At 59.1% G+C, this 19785-nt stretch overlaps 2 protein-coding genes across 2 annotated transcripts; one reads left to right on the forward strand and one right to left on the reverse strand.

The window, feature by feature from the left end:
* The first annotated feature begins 1552 nt into the window (after positions 1-1552).
* On the forward strand, positions 1553-10170 carry DTX4 (deltex E3 ubiquitin ligase 4). The gene is made up of 9 exons (XM_066552356.1): positions 1553-1825; positions 4157-4886; positions 5710-5771; positions 5904-6065; positions 6174-6235; positions 6465-6617; positions 7289-7450; positions 7727-7816; positions 8065-10170. The coding sequence occupies exons 1-9, from the start codon at positions 1615-1617 to the stop codon at positions 8296-8298; spliced, it is 1866 nt and encodes a 621-aa protein (XP_066408453.1). The 5' UTR covers positions 1553-1614; the 3' UTR covers positions 8299-10170.
* Positions 10087-12543, reverse strand: MPEG1 (macrophage expressed 1). The gene has a single exon (XM_066552355.1). It carries the CDS (start codon positions 12476-12478, stop codon positions 10322-10324), a length of 2157 nt encoding a protein of 718 aa, XP_066408452.1. The 5' UTR covers positions 12479-12543; the 3' UTR covers positions 10087-10321.
* Positions 12544-19785: the final 7242 nt, after the last annotated feature.

Below are 19785 nucleotides of genomic sequence, written 5' to 3' on the forward strand. Positions count from 1 at the left end.
GAGCTGGAGCTGAGGTGGGTGGATATTCACCAACACTTTCCTTTTTTAATAGCAGGAAAGCCTTTTCCTCCTGTCTGAGTCAGTGGAAAGGATTTCCCCGGGTTTCCCCCGTCGTAGCCTTGGCTGCACTTGTCTGCCTCAAAGGAACAGGTGAAAACCCAGAGGAGTGGCTCTCTGTGGCTGTGCTGCTTTCCTGGGAAGGGCCAGGAGACCTCCCTCCCTGCAGGAAAAGGTGCCTCGAGCGTAGCCCCATGTGTATATCCAAGTGTGAGCTGGAAAAAGGAGAACTTTGTGGTTCACCTCATCCTCTCTCACCACAGCGCCCGCCAGCTGGCATCACTGCAGTCAGTCCCCACCTGTTCCCCCTTTTCCTTCCCTTCGTTTTTTCCTCTCTTTTGGATCTTGTCTAATGGTTTCTCACCACAAACGCCTCTGGCAGGCACTCAGCAGCATGGGCAGTGCCTGGGAAACAGGTTTGTCCGGAGAGGAGCTCCACCACCTGCCTGGGGATGAGCTGCCTGCAGGCTGAGGTGGACCATGGACTGGGGGATTTCCTGTGCCGCCAAACCTGGGACACAGGGGCAATTTGTACATTTCTCCCGAATCAGGAAAGTCCAGGTGTTTCATATACAAGGAAGTCAGTGTTAGGTGTGTCTGAGCACAGGAGCACAAAAGGAGGTGAGACCAGTCTGTCACCAATATCCTGCCATTCAGGGCTGTCCTGGGAAGCTGCTTATGGGGCTCCGTGGAAGAACAAGCTCAGGAATGTTTTTCTGGCCTGCTGGGAAGGGCCAGCACTGGCTGCTCCTGAGTCTGAGGGTTGCACAGGGTTGTGCACGTCACAGTAGGGGCAGCCAGGCAGCTGGGAGAGCTGGGGTGCAGGAGCTGGGGTTACAGCCCACATGACCCCAGACATGAGGCAATTTTGGGCTTTGAAACAATTGTTATGTGTCATGGGTCACGGGCAAGAGCAGCTCAGGGGGCCACTTCCTGAAGAAGCTCTTGGACCACATTTCTATGACACAGCACGTGGAGCAGTTTCCCTGTGACCCACCAGCACCCTGAGTCAGTGCTGGCAGGCAGCGACTGGGGGGTCCCCACAAGGATGTGTGCACACCAGGGGCTCCCTGGGCTGCACACCTGGTTAGGAGTACAGGAGAGGTGTCTTCGGGCTGCAGGGTGGGCGTACAGGGGCTACAGGGACAGTGGGGACCGGTATGCAGGACAGGGATACGGGGACAGTCCGGACCCGGGATGCAGGACAGGGATACGGGGACAGTGGGAGGTGTCGGGGTGCAGGATGGGGGTACCGGGACAGGGGCGCGATGGGTCCCTCGCCCCCCGCGGTCGCTCGGTGCCACCGGGGCGGGGCGCGCTGACGTGGCGCGGTGCCGCCCCCGGCCCGGGGCGCTCGGTGCGGGCGGGGCCGGGCGGAGCGGGCCGGGAGCGGCGCCGCGGGTGCGCGCAGGGGCGAGCGAGGGGCGGCCCGGCCGTGCGCGGCTCCGGCCCCGGGCGGGGGCGGGCAGAGCCCTGCGCCGCGCCGAGCATGCGAGAGCCGCCGGGGCGGGCGGCAGCGGCGCAGCCAGCCGGGGCCGCGGCCGGGGCGCCGGAGCCATGCTGCTGGCCTCGGCCGTGGTGGTGTGGGAATGGCTGAACGAGCACGGGCGCTGGCGGCCCTACAGCCCGGCCGTCAGCCACCACATCGAGGCGGTGGCCCGCGCCGGGCCGCGGGCGGGCGGCAGCGTGGTGCTGGGCCAGGCCGACAGCCGCCTGGCGCCCTACATCATCGACCTGCAGTCCATGCACCAGTTCCGCCAGGACACCGGTGAGTCGGCCCCGCGGCCCGGCCGTGCTCGGCGCTCCCGCCCGCAGCGGCCCCGCGCGGCGGCACGGCCGGGCGGGCGGGCGGGAGGGGCGTCCCGGTGTCCCCCGCTCCGGGGCCGTGCGGGGCTGCACCGAGCGGCGCTGCCGGGCCCCGCCGTGCCCGATCCCGCCGCGATGCCAGCTCGCCCGTGTCCTCCCACCTGGTCCCCAGGTCCTCGCCCTGCCCTCGCTGTCCATCCTGCCCGCGCATCCCTGGTCCCCCCCCGGGGTCGTGCTGCCCGCCCTCCTCGCTGCTGCAGGGCCCTGTTGCACCCACCCCATCCTTCTCCCTTCAGGAGAGCTCATCTTCTGTACACCCTTCCAGGGCCGTGCCCCGCTCTCTGTGCCGCCATCGACCTAGAGCTGAATGGCACTTGGGTGACAGATCCTGCATCCCGGGGGGATGGCAGCCCCAGGGCAGGGACACAAGCAGGTGCAGGGATGCTCGGGGAGGGCATGGGCAGGTGGGTGGGTCCCAGCGTGATGGGGCTGTCTGTCCCCCACCTCCTGGGGTTGTCTGGGATGTGGGGCACAAGCACCCATGGCAGGGCGTTAGAATGGGGGGTTGTGATCCCCAACACCCCCGTGATGGCCAGTGTGCTTTGTCCCTGGGGTGCAGCAGAGCGCCAGACACCCTCCTTTGTCCCTCTTTCCCCAGCAGCCCTGGGGGCTGGCGGCGACCCTCCCCTGCCCGTGGGTGTGGGGACAAGGGACCTCTGCGAGCAGGGTGGCTGGGGGCCAGCTTCTGAGGGCTATTGTTGCCCAGGGTGGAGGACTGAAAGGGAGATTGTTCTGTCTCTCCCTGGGTTGCTGGGGATGTTGGTATTTTGGGTCATTAAACAGCTCTGATTTGGGGGGGTCGCGACCCTGGCAGGCCCTGAATAGCTATTGTTCCCTTTCTTCCCCTGTTGAATGGGAGGCCGGCTGGCGGCGAGGGGCTGGGGGAACACACAGCATTCCCACACTGCTGCCTGGGGACCGCCAGATGCCGCATGCCGCCGCCAGATTAGGATAAATCACTGCCCCGCTCCCCTCGGCTTTTCTGCCCCGAGTGCCCCTTGGCAGGACAGGGCGGGTGGCTCGGCTTGTCTGGGGTGTAGCTGCACCCCGTGCCCCTTTGGCAGGGTGCTGATAAACACCTTTTCCTTCTTATCCCACTCGTGTCCCTGCGGGACCTGCGGTGGCGGCTGTTCTCTGCGGAGAGGTGGGGGTGAGAAAGGACTGAAATTCTTGGAGGCTTTGCAGGACACGTGGTGAAAAGCCGAAGCAGCAGACTTGTTATTGCTTCTCTTTGAGTGCTTTCTTGTTCCTCACGCTGGGCTGAGCCATGGGCATCCGCAGAGGGACCTGGAGGCAGTGGTGCTTGTCCCACCTGTTACCAGACACTTCTGGGCATTAATGACGTGCTCAGGATGGGACCCCAGTACCATGCACACCCAGTCCTGCCCCGCTGTGAGACATCCCAAAGAGGAAGCCTTTCTCCTCATTGTAGGAGTTCCTAAAATTTTTGTCCATGCTTCGAATGCATCCTAGTTGATTGGGAGTGGTGGAAAAGGACACGACTAGCCAAAATAAGGATGCAAGGCACAAAGCCTTGGTGCTTTGTGCTCTCATCCCACTCCTAATGTTTGCTGATGGGGCAGCGGGAGTTGGGCATAGGGCCCCGCTCAAACTCCTTAGCTTGGCCTCACAGGGATTTTCCCTGTGAGGAAAGTCAGTTGCCACAGTTGGGGTTTTCATCGGGGCCGGTTTGGCAGCTGCAGATGGTGGGGCTGGCATGAGCCCCGGTCCCTTACGTGTGTGAGGATCTGTGTGTGTCACTGCTTGGGGCTCAGAGCTGCTCTGAGCTCAAATCTTTTATTCACCTGTTCCAGCCCAGAGCTGTGAGGGAGACAGGCACTGCAGGACTTGGGTGCCCTAATGCCTGGTTTCATCAGGCTCCCGCGGGAGGTCCCTGGGAGCAGGCTGGAGCAGCCAAGCTTGTGGTTGTTTCCCCATCAGGGCTGAGTGGCTCCATGCTTGGCCTGTGGGCCAGTGGGAGTGAAATCTGCCCTTCCCTTCAGCCCAGTTGCACTGGTAGTGCACCCCAGGCTGTGGGGTGTAGGAGCTCCCTGCCCTCTGGGGAAACTGAGGCACACCGGTCCCCTGGCAGGGCAGGGACAGCAGCAGAGCCGGAAAGCCGCGCTGTCCCCGCGTGGAATGGCACCGGCAGGGCAGGTCGGGGTGGTTTCGCTGCCTGCCCACGGGTGGGTGCTGGCGCCAGGGTCTGACGGCATCTGTCGCCCTCCCTCAGGCACCATCCGGCCCGTCCGGCGCAGCTACTACGACCCGTCCTCGGCGCCGGGCAAGGGAGTGGTCTGGGAGTGGGAGAATGACAGCGGCACGTGGACTCCCTACGACATGGACGTGGGCATCACCATCCAGCGCGCCTACGAGAAGCAGCACCCCTGGGTGGACCTGAGCGCCATCGGCTTCTGCTACGTCATCGACTTCGCCACCATGGGCCAGATCAACCGGCAGACCCAGCGCAAGCGCCGCGTCCGCCGCCGCCTCGACATGGTCTACCCGCTGGTGTCGGGCACCCTGCCCAAGTCGCAGTCGTGGCCGGCCAGCCCCGGGGCGGCGGCGGCCCCGCCGGTGCCCGCCTGCACGTGTCCCCAGTGCCTGCTGGTCATGAGCGTCAAAGCCGCCGCCGCCGCTGCCGGCCCCGGCACCTCCACGCTGCAGCCCCGCAAAGCCGCCCCCGCAAAGCCGCCGGCCACCCCCAAGCCCCCGGTGCCCGCGGCGGGGCCGAAGGCGCCGGACGGCGTGGCCGCGGTGCGCGGCTCGCTGAAGCCGCTGGCGGCGCAGGGGGGCCGGCGGCAGGCGGCCAGCACGCCCGCCCTGAGCTCGGCCGGCGCCTCCGGCAGCCCCCCCGGCGGCGTGGGCAGCGGCAAAGGCTCCCGGGCCAGCCTCGGCACCCTGAACCGCAGCCACCTGCAGCGCCTGGCCATCGCCCAGTCCCGAGTGCTCATCGCCTCCGGGTGAGTCCCGCGGTGTGCCAGGCTGGAGAAAGGGACGGCACAGACTTTTCCCCCTCCCCAGGGAAGGCTGCAGCCCTCACTGCAGGCGTCTGTCAGCCCTGAGTGTGGTGGGAGACCCTCGGTGGTGCCCAGCCTCCCGTGGAGGGTAGTGGGTTCTACTGGGCCCCTCGCCTTCCCCACAGGTGCCTGGGGACCGGAGCAGGGATGGGGTGGCTCCTGCATCTCAATGAAGAGGCTGAGGCTGCTCTTTCTCTTGGAGTCAGGGTTTGGGTGGGGGACTGCGAAAGGCCCAAAGAAAAGCCATTCAGGCCCCATGAGAAGGGGTCCCTCCAGACCCCCACCCTCCAAAGACATTTTTTTGTGATGGGGTGGACATTTAATGGGCCTGTTTCTCCCCTTTGTCTGGCTCTGCCATCAGCCTTCTGTCACAGCCTGGCCCCTTTCCTCTCCCTCTCCATTCTCCCCCTTCCCTCTGCTCCTGACCTGCTGGGAAACTTTCCCATGGAAGAGAGCCCCAGGGGGAGGGGGGAAAGAGCTGTGGCAGTGACGTGGCTGTAGAAGAAAAGAGGAAAAGAAACAACAGACTGGCCCGGGGAGCTGTGACAAAAAGGGGCCATGAATGGAGATGCAGTCAGGGTTTCTAAAGCGCCAGAGAAAAGGCAGTGGTGGGGCAGGGAGGGGCATGTTGCCCCGTCGGGGGGATTCTCTTTTTCCAGCCACGGCCTGTGCAGTTGCTCAGGCAACTGTTGTGTGGCCCCTGGGCCCTGTGGGGACGTGGGTGCCTCCTGCCTGTCCTGACGTGGTCTGTGCTGGCTCCCCTCAGGGTCCCCACCGTCCCTGTGAAGAACCTCACTGGCTCCAGCCCCGTCAACCCAGCACTGGCAGGTGAGGATGGGGCCGCAGCGGGTGCTGCTTCCCCCAGGGTGGGAGGACAAACAGCCCCAGTGGGGCAGGTTTTGGGGAGCCTCTGGGTTTCAGGGTGTTTTCCTCAGTGCCATTTGTTCCCTCCTTGCACAGGGATCACGGGGATCCTCATGAGCGCGGCCGGGCTGCCCGTGTGCCTGACCCGGCCCCCCAAGCTGGTGCTGCACCCCCCGCCCGTCAGCAAGAGTGAGATCCAGTCCATCCCCGGCATCTCCCACTCCTGCCGCAAGACCACCAAGAAACAGGCCAAGAAGGGTAAGAGAGATGTCCCTCCTGCCCTTCCTGGTTCCCCTGTGCCCCCCATCCCTTCTGCTGCCCCTGGCAGTGGGTTTCTCCCATCCTTTGACCCTCGCTCTCCCGCAGGTAAAACCCCAGAGGAGGTGCTGAAGAAATACCTGCAGAAGGTGCGGCATCCGCCAGATGAGGTGCGAGCAGCAGGGCTGTGCCAGGGGCTTTCTCCTGGGATGAGGGGCTGGGGACACACGCAATGCCACCCTGTATGGCTCTGCCCTGTCCCCAGAGAGGGGCTGTGTGCTGCATGCACGGCCCCTGCAGGGTGACAGCCCTGCCCAGGGCTGGGTGCGGGTCCCTGGGTGAGAGCAGGGCAGCCCATCAGCGCCCATCCCTCTGATCCCTGTCCTCCCTCCGGCACAGGACTGCACCATCTGCATGGAGCGCCTCTCTGCCCCCTCTGGCTACAAGGGGCCCCAGCCGGCCATCAAGCCTGACCTCGTGGGGAAGCTGGTCAAGTGCAGCCATGTCTTCCATCTCCACTGCCTGGTGGCCATGTACAACAACGGCAACAAGGTGAGAGCCTGCGGCCCCGGGTACCCCCAGCTCAGCCACCTCTGCTGAGCTCCATGAGCTGTCCATGGAACAGAGCTCCAGCCTGGCTGCTCTGGAGGACTCCTGAGCTCTCACCCTGACTCAGAGTTTAATTTTTATCAGCTGCAAGCACTTGGGGACTGCTAAATCAGAACTCAGGGTTGTGTGGGTCTGTTTCCCCCACTATGCCCAGATTTTTGTGCTTGTTTTCCTTACCAGGGTGGACTTTGATCCCTGCATGTTTGAGCAGAGCTACCTGGAATTTGGTGCCAGGCAGTGCTTCTCCAGCCACGGGAGAGTTTTTGCAAATACCCCTCGTGCTTGACATTCCCTGGAAAATGCATTGTTTGGAGATTTTCAATATTTTTTATATTTTCCTCTTTGAAAAAACAAAGCAAAACAAAGCACCAATTCAGAGCTAGGGAAAGCAATGAGGACTGGAAAACTGATGGGGAAGAGAAATGCAGACCTCAGGTGTTTGGTTGAAGTTGGATAGTGCATTCTCCCAGTCCTACCCCAGGTTCCTGAGAGTTTTTGAAATTATGTTTTTCCCAATTAAAACAACATTCAGTGCTGCTCAGGGACTCAGTACTTGGCGTGGCTCAGTGCTGGAGATTCTGATTTCACCATGTCCCCCTTTTTCCCACTCTCAGGATGGGAGTCTGCAGTGTCCCACCTGCAAAACCATCTATGGGGTGAAGACAGGGACGCAGCCTCCCGGGAAGATGGAATATCACATCATCCCCCACGCGCTGCCCGGCCACGCCGACTGCAAAACCATCCGCATCATCTACAACATCCCCCCGGGGGTGCAGGTGGGTCTGGGGGGGCCACCGGGGGGGTCTGGCGGCCCTTGTCACGGCTCTATCACCCCCAGGTCCCGCTGCAGCTCGTGCCTTGGCTCAGAAGCTGCTTGTCCATAAGGATGTTGTGGGAAGTCTGGGGTGTATCTGCATGAAAGTGCTGTCCCTGTCTGCTTGGTGGCAGGGGGATGGTGGCCATCAGTGCCCACCAAGGCTTGGGGAGTTGCCCTGTGCCCAGAGATTGCTTTTGAGCTCCAGAAGGGTTTTCTTTTCCCCTCCACATTGCAGGGACCAGAGCATCCAAACCCTGGGAAGAGCTTCACGGCCCGTGGCTTCCCCCGGCACTGCTACCTGCCAGACAGTGAGAAGGGCAGGAAGGTGAGGCGTGCCCGGGTGGGAAAAGCAAACATGGCTTAAGCAGGGGAATGTGGGTGGAGGTTTAACCCACAGCCCATCCAGCAGGCTCTGCAGGAGCCCTGTGACCTTCCCCTGCAGGCTCGGCAGCCCTGTCCCTCTGTTCTGGCTGGGGCAGGAGGCTGTGCTGGGATGCTCCAGGAGGCCTTGCCTGTGGGCTGCCCACGTGGCCGTGCCTGCTTTGCTGCCTGCCCCATTCCTGGCCTCCACAGGTACTGAAGTTGCTGCTGGTGGCCTGGGACCGGCGCCTGATCTTCGCCATCGGGACCTCCAGCACCACGGGCGAGTCGGACACAGTGATCTGGAACGAGATCCACCACAAGACAGAGTTCGGCTCCAACCTCACTGGCCATGGCTACCCCGACATCAACTACCTGGACAATGTCCTGGCTGAGCTGGCAGCCCAGGGCATCACTGAGGAGAGCCTGGCCCAGGAGAAGGACTGAGACTGTGGCGAGGAGGCAAGGAAAGGGTTGCCTGTGCTGGCACCCACCAGGATAAAGCTGCTGGAGATACCTTCCTGGGGGTTTCCAGGGCACACCTGGAGCCCCCTGCTCCCAGTGGCAGCCACGCAGTGCCCCAGGCTGGCTGGGAATGTGGGAGAAGGTCCTTTTGGCCGTCCCCTTCACTCCTGCAGGGCGGGAACATCCCCATACACAGCTGTGGGGCTTCAGGCTGGCTTGGCCGCCCCTCTGGATGGTGTTCTGTCCTCGCTGTCACTGTGCTGAGGGCGTGGGGAGTGCCAGGCTCCCCTCTCTTTCCTCATCTGTGCCAGTCCCAGCCTGACCCAACACCCCTGCCACCCACCTGGGGCTGGGACCTGGCTTGGGGTGGGAGCTGGGGCCACAGGAGTCCCCCTTGCTCTGCCTCGTCCCTCTGACGTTTGTTTGTCCGTTCGTTCTGTCCGGTACCTCCCCACTGGTCTCCTGTGTCTGTGGAGGTTGGGGGGCCTGGGCTGCCTCAGCTCCCCCCAGCCCTGCCCCCTGCTCCCCTTGGCTGTGTCTGAGCTGTGCCCTGCAGGGTCCCCATGTCCCTCTGCATGCCAGGGAGGGGCTGGTGGGTGGTAGGAAGTGTGTGTGGGGGGACAGTGACATCCCACCCCCCCGCAGTGGGTTCCTTGAACTGTTCGTATGGGGGCGTCCCCACGTTGGAATTTCTATATACCTCGTGTTTTGGGGTTTTGTCGTATATCTGTACATATAGGGGGCATCTGGGGAGGCAGCCTAGGAGAACGTAGTGCTGCAGCTGAGCTGGGGCTGGGCACAGTGGTGCTTGGGGTTGGGACAGGGGCTGTGGGGCCCCCCACCCCGACAGGGCTCTGCCCCACGGGAGGGCTGTCACTTGTGGGTCCCCATGGGGCCAGGTGCAGGTGGGGTAAGAAGTGTCCCCCTTCCTGCCCCCGGAGAGGCCTTGGAGAGGTCTGCAGGGGAAGGTGCTTGGTGAGGGGTTGGCGTGGGCTGGGCCAGGAGGGTGGTGTGGGTAGGAGAGTGTGGGTGATGGGGGTGGGGGAAGTGTGTTCCAAGGCTCTGGGGGTCCCTGTCAGCCCCCTGGGCTGACTGGGCCTTGGAAAGCCCAGGTGGAAGAAGGTGTCCCTGCCCAGGGCAGGGGTTAGGAATGAGAGTCTGTGGGGTCCCTTCCATCCCAAACCCGGGGTTCATGGGGCCTCTCAGAGCCACTTGTGCCGGGTGCTGGGGGTTCCCCGGCCCTCTGTGCTGGTGGGAGGGGGGCCCATCCTGCTGTGCATCGTTCTGTTGTCGTTGCTGTTTTTCCTCTCCGTGGCCTGGAGGGTCCGTCACCCCCGCGGCCACCCCGTGGAGGGGCTGGGGGTCAATAAAGCGGATGGCAGGGGACTCTGGCGGTCCCTGCACGGCCTGGCCTCTCCGTTGTCTTCTGTCAGTCATCTGTGTGGCCGGGCGAGCCAGGGGCACTGTGGGCAGGGCCAGGCACCCCGAGTCCCCCTGATTTCCCTTTGCACCCATCTGTGCCCAGCTGCCCTCAGCGTGGGTTGTTATCTTCTACCTCAAGGGAGAAACCCTCTTTTCCCAGGCACACGCCCCTGTTTGGGTGGCTCTCAGCCGTATGATTTCTCCTCCACTGCACGCCCTGGGTTTTCCCCAGTGCAGACAAAGTCTGTCTGGAGCTATGCAAAACCCTCTGGGCGAGAGGGGGGAGGGTCTCCCACCTCCGCGGTGCCAGCCCGATGGCTCTTACTGTGAGTAAGTCTTTCCACAACGTGACTTTTTTTCCTTTTTTTTAATGCTCTGTTGACTGCACGATGAGTTGCTGGCTGAAATAAAACTGCTCCGTGCCTCTCTGCATGCGTGTGTATATCTATCCCGATAGATATACATGGAGATAGGGGTTGCAGCTTGCAGCATGCAGGATTTGGGAGATAGCCCTCCCCGGGGCCCCTCCGCTCCCTCCTTTTCCCGTGGGTTTGGGGATTTGGGCCACCGGGGGAGGGGGCACTCAGGGCACCGTCCCCTCCATCTCCTGCTGGTACCCCTCGCCCACACTCAGCACCGTGCTGTGCTCGGGGCTGGCGGGGGCCGGGCTGTCCCCTGTGCCCAGCTCGCGGTATCCCCTGGCCCTGTAGCGCCGGTGGCCATACCAGGCTGTCCCCAGCCCGGTGGCCAGCCCGGCCAGCACGGCCACGGTGACTCCGGCCACCTCTCCCCCTGACAGCCCCCGGCCCCCGACCATGTCGGCCGCGTGCTGCGCCTCCTCGGGCCGTGCCAGCCGCCACACGTGGCTCTGGCCGTCCCTCACCCAGGTGCTGTCCCCGTCCCGCACCAGCAGCGTGTCCACGGCCGGCAGGTTGGCGGGGCGCCGGGTGAAGGGGGGCAGGCGGGCGGGCGGCAGCGAGCCCCCGGTGAGGAGCCCGGCCTGGACGCAGAACTGCACCTGGCAGCTGTCGCTGATGAGTGCCAGGTGCTGGCTGAAGCCCGGGGGACAGCCCTTGGCGTGGGCGTCCTCAGCCGTGCCCCGGTGCTGCCCGGCCAGGGGGTTCCCGGCCTGGCAGCTGAAGAAGCCCCCGAAGGGCACCGCGTACTCGGCCCCCGCCTCGTAATCCTGGCTCACGCACACTCTGAGCTCGCCAAAGAGCTTCAGTGGGAAGAAGCCCGAGGGACAGGACGGGGCTCCGGTGATGGGGTTGGCGCTGTGGGTGCTGAACAGCCCCCCAAAGAGGTACCCCGAGTTCGGAGGCACCGGCCCGCTCGCGGCGCACCAGTAGGCGCTGAACTGCACCCGGGAGAGCCAGAAGACATCCTGGCACTCGCGGTGGCAGAAGATGCCCAGGGTGCACTTGTTGTGGCACTCCAGGTGGCTGTGACCCTCCTCCCGCTCCTGCACGCCCAGCAGCACCGGGGTGTAGGCGGCGGGGCAGGAGAAGGCCCCGGTGAGGGGGTTCCTCTGCTCCAGCGCCCGGCACAGCGCGCCGGTGTCGGGACCGCCCAGGCCCACGCACTCCTGGAAGACTCCCCCGAAGGTGAAGTTGGCCATGGTGCCCTCGCAGGAGCCGTCGTCAGTGTTGGCGTGGAAGTTGAAGTTGGGTGAGGAGGGGTCGGTGCAGCCCGGGGCGGTGTTGAAAGTGTAGTAGCGGCGGATGGCGAGCTCCACACGCCAGGCCAGCCTCCGCACCGTGGGCACCGGCAGCTCCGGCAGCGCGCTCGGCTTGATGAAGTAGTACAGGGGCAGCCCTGAGCGGTCCAGGGCCACCAACTGGTTTTGAATCCTCTCCTGCCACGTCTTCAGGGTGATGCCTGGGTAAAAGGGGGCCCCACCGATGCTCTCCACCCTGGAGTTGGTGCGGTTGTCCAGGTACTGCTTGGTGAAGCCCGAGCTGACGTCCAGGGATTCCTTGGTTCCCACATTGACAATGCTGTGGAAGGCCACACCGGCTGAGGCGGTGACAGTGCTCCGTGTGGCCCAGCTGTCCTTCAGGAAGGTAGCTTTGATCTGGTCCTCCTGCACCAGGGTGGCTCCTGCATCCACAGAGGTGATGGTGTGGGTGCCGTAGTTGAGCACCAGCACCTCGGCCAGGAAATCGGCCATCTGGGTCTGGTTGTTCTCCAGGTGGCTCGCGATGGTCAGCAGCTGCTTCTTGAAGGCCTTGTCCAGGGCCGCCTCGGGGTCGATCTTGGCCGTGTAAACCAGGTTCCTGACTTGCACCCGGGTGGTGACAGCCTTGTCTTTCACCTGGTGGGTCTTGGTGCGGTGGAAGTCACTGGAGAATTTGCCGTTGATGGAGGAGAAGAGGGACAGCTCCAGGTTGATGGAGGCAGAGGTGATGCTCTGGTAATCCTTCCAGGACTCGATGATCTCAGAGTTGATGTCCAGGTTGCTCTGCTTGCGGGGGATGGTGAAGATCTCGTCTGGGATGAGGTAAGATCCATCTTCTGTGGTCTTGCACTGTGAGTAGCCCAGGTTGATGACTCTGCCCATATCCAGATTCCTGAGGTTATCCCAGCCGCCCCCTGGCAGAACTTCCAGACTTGAGAGATTCAAGGTCTTTCTGCACACCCCAAACCCCAAAGAGGACGAGAGTTCCTGGGGCTGCTCAGCCCCTGTCACCCACGCCAGCAGTGCCCAGGTGAGCGAGGCCCCCCCGAGCCCAAAGCCCATGGCCGAACCGGTGCTGGGCACTCACCAGCCGGAGCGGAGGGACCGGAGCTGGGAAAACGAGCTGGCTGAGGGAATTGACGAAAGGGAAAGGAGAAGTGAGAACTGAGGCATGTGAGAAATGACAGAGGGGAAACCAAGACCAGGGAGGGGGTGGGAGCAGGAAGGTGTCTGTCCCTCCCTCTGCCCCGCCAGGGACTCTCTGCAGCCTCCTCTGCCCCACTCCCGTCCTTCCACCAGGATCTGCAGTGTCACCAGCCGGGGACAGCACCTCCTGCTCGGGAATGCTGAGCCACAGGTGCTGAGGGCTCTGATCCAGCTCTGCCCAGCTGCTGCCTGGCTGGCTTTGGATTCAGCAGCACAGGGCAGGTGTTGCAAGTTTTGGGGAATAAACAGCAAAGGAAGTTTCTGCTGTGAAAACAGTGACTCTTTCCATACAGACAGATTCACTTCCCCTGGTTTTGCTCCCAAGTTCCTCTTTGCAGGACACTTCTGCCTGGGAGGAGGCTGAAGTGACAGCTGTGATGGAGGCATAGGGACTGTAGGTGCCTCTGTTTTTTGGGCAGGATAATGCCAGGAGTGGGGGGTGAAGAGATAACAGGAACGCCATTGTGTTGGGGAAGATGAAACAGGAAAGCCTTATTAATATGATTGCCTGGCAAAAGATTTAGAGACTATAGAAACTATAAGTGAGATTGAAATGAAAGCAAGCTTTGAGATACCTCAGTTACTGAACCACTGGAAAACAATGGTGTGGCCAGCTGAAGGTAATCCCCTATTGATGAGACAATACCCTCTGCTTGCAGGCAGGCCCAAGGGTCAGAGCTGACCCCACTAGCTTGGCAGAAGGGGCCCAAAGAGGAGTTTTTAGGGTTTAAAATGTAGCACAGTATGGTAATGTAATGATTCTTATAGGCTGGATATAAATGCTATAAAATTTGTATCTTGTACTAGGTTGGTTAGTGAGAATTAGAATATTCAACACAGAAGAAGATTTATTGTACTGTAACGGGAACCTCGCTCTCTTACTCTCTCTCTCTCTTACCCTCTCATCCTCCCTACCCCTCTCTTCTCTCAGTCCTGCTCTGAGCTGTGGCTGGCAGCTCCCAGCAGGGCCCTGCACCCAGGCCCTTTGCAATAAACCCCAAATTCCACGCCCTGGCTTCAGAGATCTCTCGTGTCCGTCCGTCCCGACCGTCTGTCCTACCCCCTGACGCTCCTACAGGGATGTTCTTGCTGTCTCCAGCCCCTGCAGTAGCTGGAAAACCCTTGTGCAGGGATTCTCATCTGCACTAGGATGTGCAGCCTGTGTGGGCACCTCACCTAAAACCTGCCCACCGTGCCATGGAGGCAGTGGGATGTTACGGTTTTCCCCCAACACTCTGATGTGGTGCTCTGAATTAACCAATTCCTGCCTGGCTTCCAGTGGTGAGATTCCCATCAGTCCCATGGATTCTGTCCTGGGCAGGGCAGCTGGCCAGAGGTCCCTGCCAGCAGTGGGACACCAAAAACCCCACAGCTGAGGGTGATCAGGGGTTTTGGGGATGTAGAGTTTAATGGCATCAGCTGGCAGCTGTGCCACTCAATTGATGCAAAAGGAAATCCAAGACTTCTCCAGAGGGACTGGTTTTCCTGGGTATGTGTAAACAGAGACACCTTTTAACCATCAAGTGAATGAGGTTTTGGGCTGTGTTTCCTTTTTAAATTTCTAGGTTTTATTTCTGCTTCCCTAGCTGGGGCAGATGTGCAGGAGCAGTGCAAGGGCTGGAGCTGCCGGGTGGCTCTGGGAGCATGGATTCCATCATGGCCCAGTCATGTCTGGGAAGGCCTAAGGAAGGGATCAGACATCTCCTGGAATTGAGGAATCCTCTGCCTGGAGTGGAGGGAGAATGCGGTGGGGCCTGAGGGGGAAGATGAGGCATCACCCTTGGGGACACTTCCTGTGCCATGGGGCAGCTGCCAGCCTGTGGCACAGGAGCTGGGGGGACTCCAACACTCTGGGGGGCTGCCCTGCCCTCGATTTCCCCCCCTTTTTTTTGGGGTATGTCCATGTGCTTCTTATGGAAACACTGAGCCGCTGGCCAGGGCACTTGGACTCTTTTTGTGCCTTCTCTGGGGGTGAGGAAAAAGAGAAGTGTGTGAGTCTGCGGGGTGATGGTGTCATTTGGGGCACCCCAATGTCTGTGGTGGGGGAGCTGGTGAGTGGGCCACGAGGGAGAAACAGGTGGGATACCCCCCAAAAAAGGAGGTTATAGCCCCAAAATGCCTGAAAAATCATTTGTGTGTAAAACACTAGAAAATGGAAGGAGTCTTTTTTATATATAGTAAAAAACACTATTTATTTCAAGATAAATCTGCTGTGTTATAGATTGGATTTCAGACTGTTAAGAAAATTAATCCACAAACACCAGAGGTTTATGTCCAAAAAGGAGACAAAGGAGTCCTTTTACTTTATTTGAATAAAGGGAGAGGCCATGGGGCATTCCCCTGGGATCTCTCAAATTTTTGGAGGGCACAACCTCCCTTTTTATCCCAATTTCCCGGCTGCATTTCCCTTCTCTCTTTCCCCATTGGCTGAGCTACTTGAGAGGTACAGACTCCCCAATACACCTGATACCAAAGATTTCCCTCTAATGTACAACCCTCCCTTTTAATTTTTAATTCTTACAGAATCTAGGGGGTTTTCTTCCCCATTGTTTCTTTCATCTCTCAATGTCTAATTTCGTTTATCAGCAAACCTAAGGCTTATTTGTAAAAGCAAATATCTTTTCCCATTCATCAATCACTGGAATCCTTCCCATTGTTTCTTTTATCTTCCAGAGCTCGTTTTATCTACCAGCAGACCCACAGCTTGTTTGTAAAGACAAATCCGCCATTCCTCTCAAGACTGTAAAGAATTCTGACTATGGATCCGTAGGGCTGGAAAATAAAAATACAATGTTTTAGGTCTATAAATGAAACAATAAAGGGCTTGAAAAAGTTAGAGAAGATTATCTGAATGAAAGACCTAGAAACAGCTCTGTGTACGCGGAGCTCTTTCTCCCTGCTCTCGCTGGAACACCCGAAATCCGAGATCTGGGATTCACTGAAATTGGGATTTAGTGGCTCCTGAAATTGGGATTTAGGGGCACGCCTAAAACCACTGCGCATGCGCGGTGGCCGTGGCTCCCTCAGTGCTGCCGTCTTGTGGACACACCCGGTACTGCAGATCCGAGCGCTCCGGGCGCTTCCCGCGGCTCGGCCGGCACCGGGACCGGCACCGGGACCGGGACATGGAGCTGGGCCGGGACTACGACGGGGACTGGCGGTGCGAGGCCGCGGGGCCCTCGGCCGGGGCCGCTCCCGGCAGGAACCGCGGCCGCTGTGCCGGGAGCGCAGGCGCGGAGCCGCGAGCGGCGATGGCGGAGCCCGGGGAGCGGCGGGGCCGGGCCGGGGCACCGGGAGCGCTGCGGAGGGCTCGGAGGTGAGCGGGGAACGGGGACGGCCCCGAGCGGGGAACGGGGACGGGCTGGAGCGACTGGGAGAAATGGGGGGGAGTCGGTGTCCCGATGAATGGATCCGAGTTGCTGGGGTGGGCTCTGTGTGGCAGGGGAGGGAAAGCTGGTTAAAGGATAAAGATACAGAGGAACGAGTGTTGTGAACCCCCCTCGCTCTCTGACAGAGCAAACCTTCCAGTAATCCCAGTACATCTCTCTGAGAGACTCTGGGATCATATGGTCTTCCAGGAAAGCAAAACAAGCACAGAGACGAGGGAATAGGCTGCTGGTTAATAATGATTTGATGGGTGTAGGAATGATTCTTGCATGTTTCACACTCCTCTTTTAACTCCTGGAATATTTTTAAAGTTATTTAAAACTTTAACAAACTAAATTTGAGAGAAAATGGTGCAAAATAAATGCATGGAGAGATCATGGAGTCCCCAGATGCTTTGAGTGGGAAGGGACCTTAAGGATCACCTCATTCCATCCCCTGCTATTCCATCCACAGCCCAGGGTGCTCCAAGCCCCATCCAGCCTGGCCTTGGACACTTCCAGGGATGGAGCAGCCCCGATTTCTCTGGGTTGATGGGCACAGGAGGGAATTTCCAGCAGGAGCTGAGGCGTTTCCTTTGCTCTGGCCAGCCCCAGCAGGGCTGTGGGAGGCAGAGGATGTGGGAGCAGGAGCTTTGCCCACTGCCCCGGGGGAGTCTCTGCTGTCCCAGCCCCAGCAGAGCAAACGTTTGTGCTTTCACATCCCGTTCCAAGGAGCTGCCCAGGCAGGAACGGGGATGGGCGCGGAGCAGGGACGGTGCCAGGCACAGGGGCACATCCAGAGGGTGCCACCAGCCCGTCCCTGCTGCCCAGGCTGGCATGAGCAGGCTGGGCACCGTCCCTGGCTTTGCTCTGCAGGGTGAGGAAGCCAACCCTGGCGAGGAGGAAGATGAGGAGGTGTGGGAGGATGGAGACAGCGGCCCCCAAAGGCTGGGGAAGGCCCAGCTCCAGGTAGGAGATGCTGCCTTCCAAGGAGAGGGACTTGTCTGTCCCACTGGAATTTGGGCTGGGAGGCCAATGGAACAAAGGGCTTGATTCCATTTTCTTACTCAGGTTCTCATGTGCCTTAGGAGGTATTTGTGGAAAGGTCATTATCCCTGATGGAATCTCTGAAAATCAGGGATTGAAGCTTTCTGAAGTGACCCAAACCTGCCTGCATGTATCCAAATGCAGCCCCCAATCCCTGTTTTGTTGGAATGAGACCTCAGCTGCTGGTACTTGCCAGCTCACAAGTTGTGTGGCTCAGAGTCTGCAGCCCTGAGGGGCCAGGCTGTGTTTGAACAGAGAGCAGAGAGCTGGAGTCATTTCCCAGCAGGGAACTTGACTTGGAAGCTGCATTCCAAACTTTTGTCCACATTTATTTTATCTCCCACATGAAGTTGCCTAAAGAAGCAGAGGTGGGGTGTTCCTAACAAAAGGACATCCCAATTTATTGGTGGTAGAGGGCTTAAAATTAAAGTGTGAGTGGAGGTGCCTTTAGGACACTTTAAATTCCCATGCCTGTGGCACTCAGCCACACATCCCTGAATGTGGAGCAAAAAGAGGAGGGGGGAAGCACTGGGTGAGTGGGAGGATGTTTCTGGAATGGAAGTGGGAGAGGTGCTGATCATGCCATGGAATCAGGGGCTGCTTTGGCTTGGAAGGGAGCGCGAGATCATTGACACTCTCTTGTCTGATTGCACAGCCAAGAACATCCCAAAGTGCCTCCTCGCCCTCATGGACAGCGGGAACGTCTTCCATGGCTCCTGTTTAGGAATGGCAGTGGCTGTTGGGAGCTCTGGCAGGAGCACCTGGAGACCAGGTAAGAGCAGCAATGGGATCATTCCAGCTGCTGCTGGAGGCAGTTTTCTCTATTTAGGATAGAGAAATATATATTTATGACAATTAGATAATATATGATATAATATATATTGTATATTATATATTTTATATATAGAGAGAGAATTATGTATTTACGGTAGAGAATCTATATTATGATTTTCCTCTGATTGATCCTTTCACAGGAATTTTCCTGGGCATATTTGAGAGTAATTCCAAGAATTTTGAAATAGTTGAAAAACAGAGGGGGAAAACTGTGAAGCTGATCCATTTCTAGTAATTCCAAATTTCTCCCATAACACCATTCTGGGGGAAACCTGATTAGGGGACAAAGATGGAGAGGAACAAATGCTGTAAATTCCCCTTGGCTCTCCAGCAGAGCAAACCTTCCAGTAATCCCAGCTGATGTCTCTGAGAAACTGTGGGACCATAAGGATTTGCAGGAAAGCTAAACAAGGACAGAGATGAGGGAATAAGCTTCCAATTTAATAATGATTTGATGGATGAAAGAATGATTCTTGGGTGTTGGATGCTCCCTCTTAGATATCGGAATAATTTTGAAATGGTTCATTTAATAAATCACCTAAATTTGGGAATTTAAATTTGAGAGGAAACAACACGAAATTAATGCAGGGAGAGATGGTGGAATCATCCTGGAATGGTTTGGGCTGGAAGCCTCATCTCTGAGCCTGTCCTGGGCTGGCTCCTGTCCTTCAGCCACTCGCTGCAGGTGGACATGGAAGTGATGGAGATGTGCAGGGAATGCTGCTTGGTTTTCCCAACTGCCTTTGGCAATCTGGCCATTCAAAAGACTAATTGACCTCTTCCAGCAGGAAAACATTTAAACAAGAGGTGCCAAAAAGAATTGGAGCTTCTGCACAATGAAATCTGCAAGAATCCAACTTCAAATCCCCCTGGATTGTCACCGGTCCAACTTCCATGGACTGGTCACCATGGCCAGGAGTGCCCAATCCTGCTGGAAATGCACTGGACCAGGATGTCATTTTCACTTTATGCTGGTAAAGACCCTCTGGGTGACCCCCAGCCACTGGAAGGAGCAGACTGGGCTCCCAGGGCACTAATTCCAGGGGTTCTGTTTTTGGGAATAGCACAGGAGCCTTTCCCTTGCCCAGAGGAGCAACAAGTGCCTCAAATCCCCAGGATGGACACAGAGAAAATAACAGGAATATGGAAATCCCCCACACTGGGAGTTTGTGGTGCTCTGGATTACATTTTGGATTTAAAATGTTAAAGGAGGGTGTGGAGGGGCTTTTCTCTCTCTCCTGTTCATTATCGTTCTCACTGCTCTTGTTGCTCTCACTGTTATTGTGTGTTGTCATTAATATTAAATTATTGTATTTGACTGGTTTCCATTATTAAACTGTTCCGAGCTGGATTTTTGTCTCTGGTCTCTTCCCCATCCCACTGGGGGTCAGGGAGCTGCTGCTGGGGCCCAGCTGGGTCCCGCCCATGGCCCGGGGCGTTTCTGGGGGCTCCGAACGCTGCGGACTGGAGCAGTTTTGGGGCTCACAGAGAGACACCCAGCACTGCGATTTGGGGGCTCAAAACTGGGCTCGTTTGGCCAAGTACAGAAAGAGACACTAAGGACTGGTTTGGGGGGCTTGAAACCAAGGTGCCTCAGACAGCATTTGGGATCTCAGAGAGACCAAGTTCTGCATTTTAGAGGCGTGAAGCAGAGACCGTGGCCTGTGTTTGCGAGGTCTTGAAACCGGGGTAGGTCAGTGTTTGGGCTTCACCAAGAGAGATTCAAGTGCTGCATTTTCGGGGGCTTGAGTGAAAGGCCAAACGCCGCGTTTCGGTGCTCCAGGCGGCTCTTTCGGCCAGGGCCAGTCCGTGTCTCTGGGCTCCGAGCCGTGCCTCGGGCACGGCCCAAAGCCGGGCTCCCCCGGCCGCGGCAGAGCTCCGGAGCAGCGGCCGAGCGCCGCGGGCGGGGCTGGCGGC

Source organism: Molothrus aeneus, chromosome 6 (assembly GCF_037042795.1).
Source record: "Molothrus aeneus isolate 106 chromosome 6, BPBGC_Maene_1.0, whole genome shotgun sequence".
NCBI lineage: Eukaryota > Metazoa > Chordata > Aves > Passeriformes > Icteridae > Molothrus > Molothrus aeneus.

Coding starts and splice junctions, on each gene's coding strand:
- DTX4 (XM_066552356.1), top strand. CDS start 1,615: ATGCTGCTGGCCTCGGCCGTGGTGGTGTGGGAATGGCTGAACGAGCAC. Junction 6,236..6,464: donor TGCGGCATCCGCCAGATGAG/GTGCGAGCAGCA, acceptor CCTCCGGCACAG/GACTGCACCATCTGCATGGA. Junction 7,817..8,064: donor ACAGTGAGAAGGGCAGGAAG/GTGAGGCGTGCC, acceptor TGGCCTCCACAG/GTACTGAAGTTGCTGCTGGT.
- MPEG1 (XM_066552355.1), bottom strand. CDS start 12,478: ATGGGCTTTGGGCTCGGGGGGGCCTCGCTCACCTGGGCACTGCTGGCG.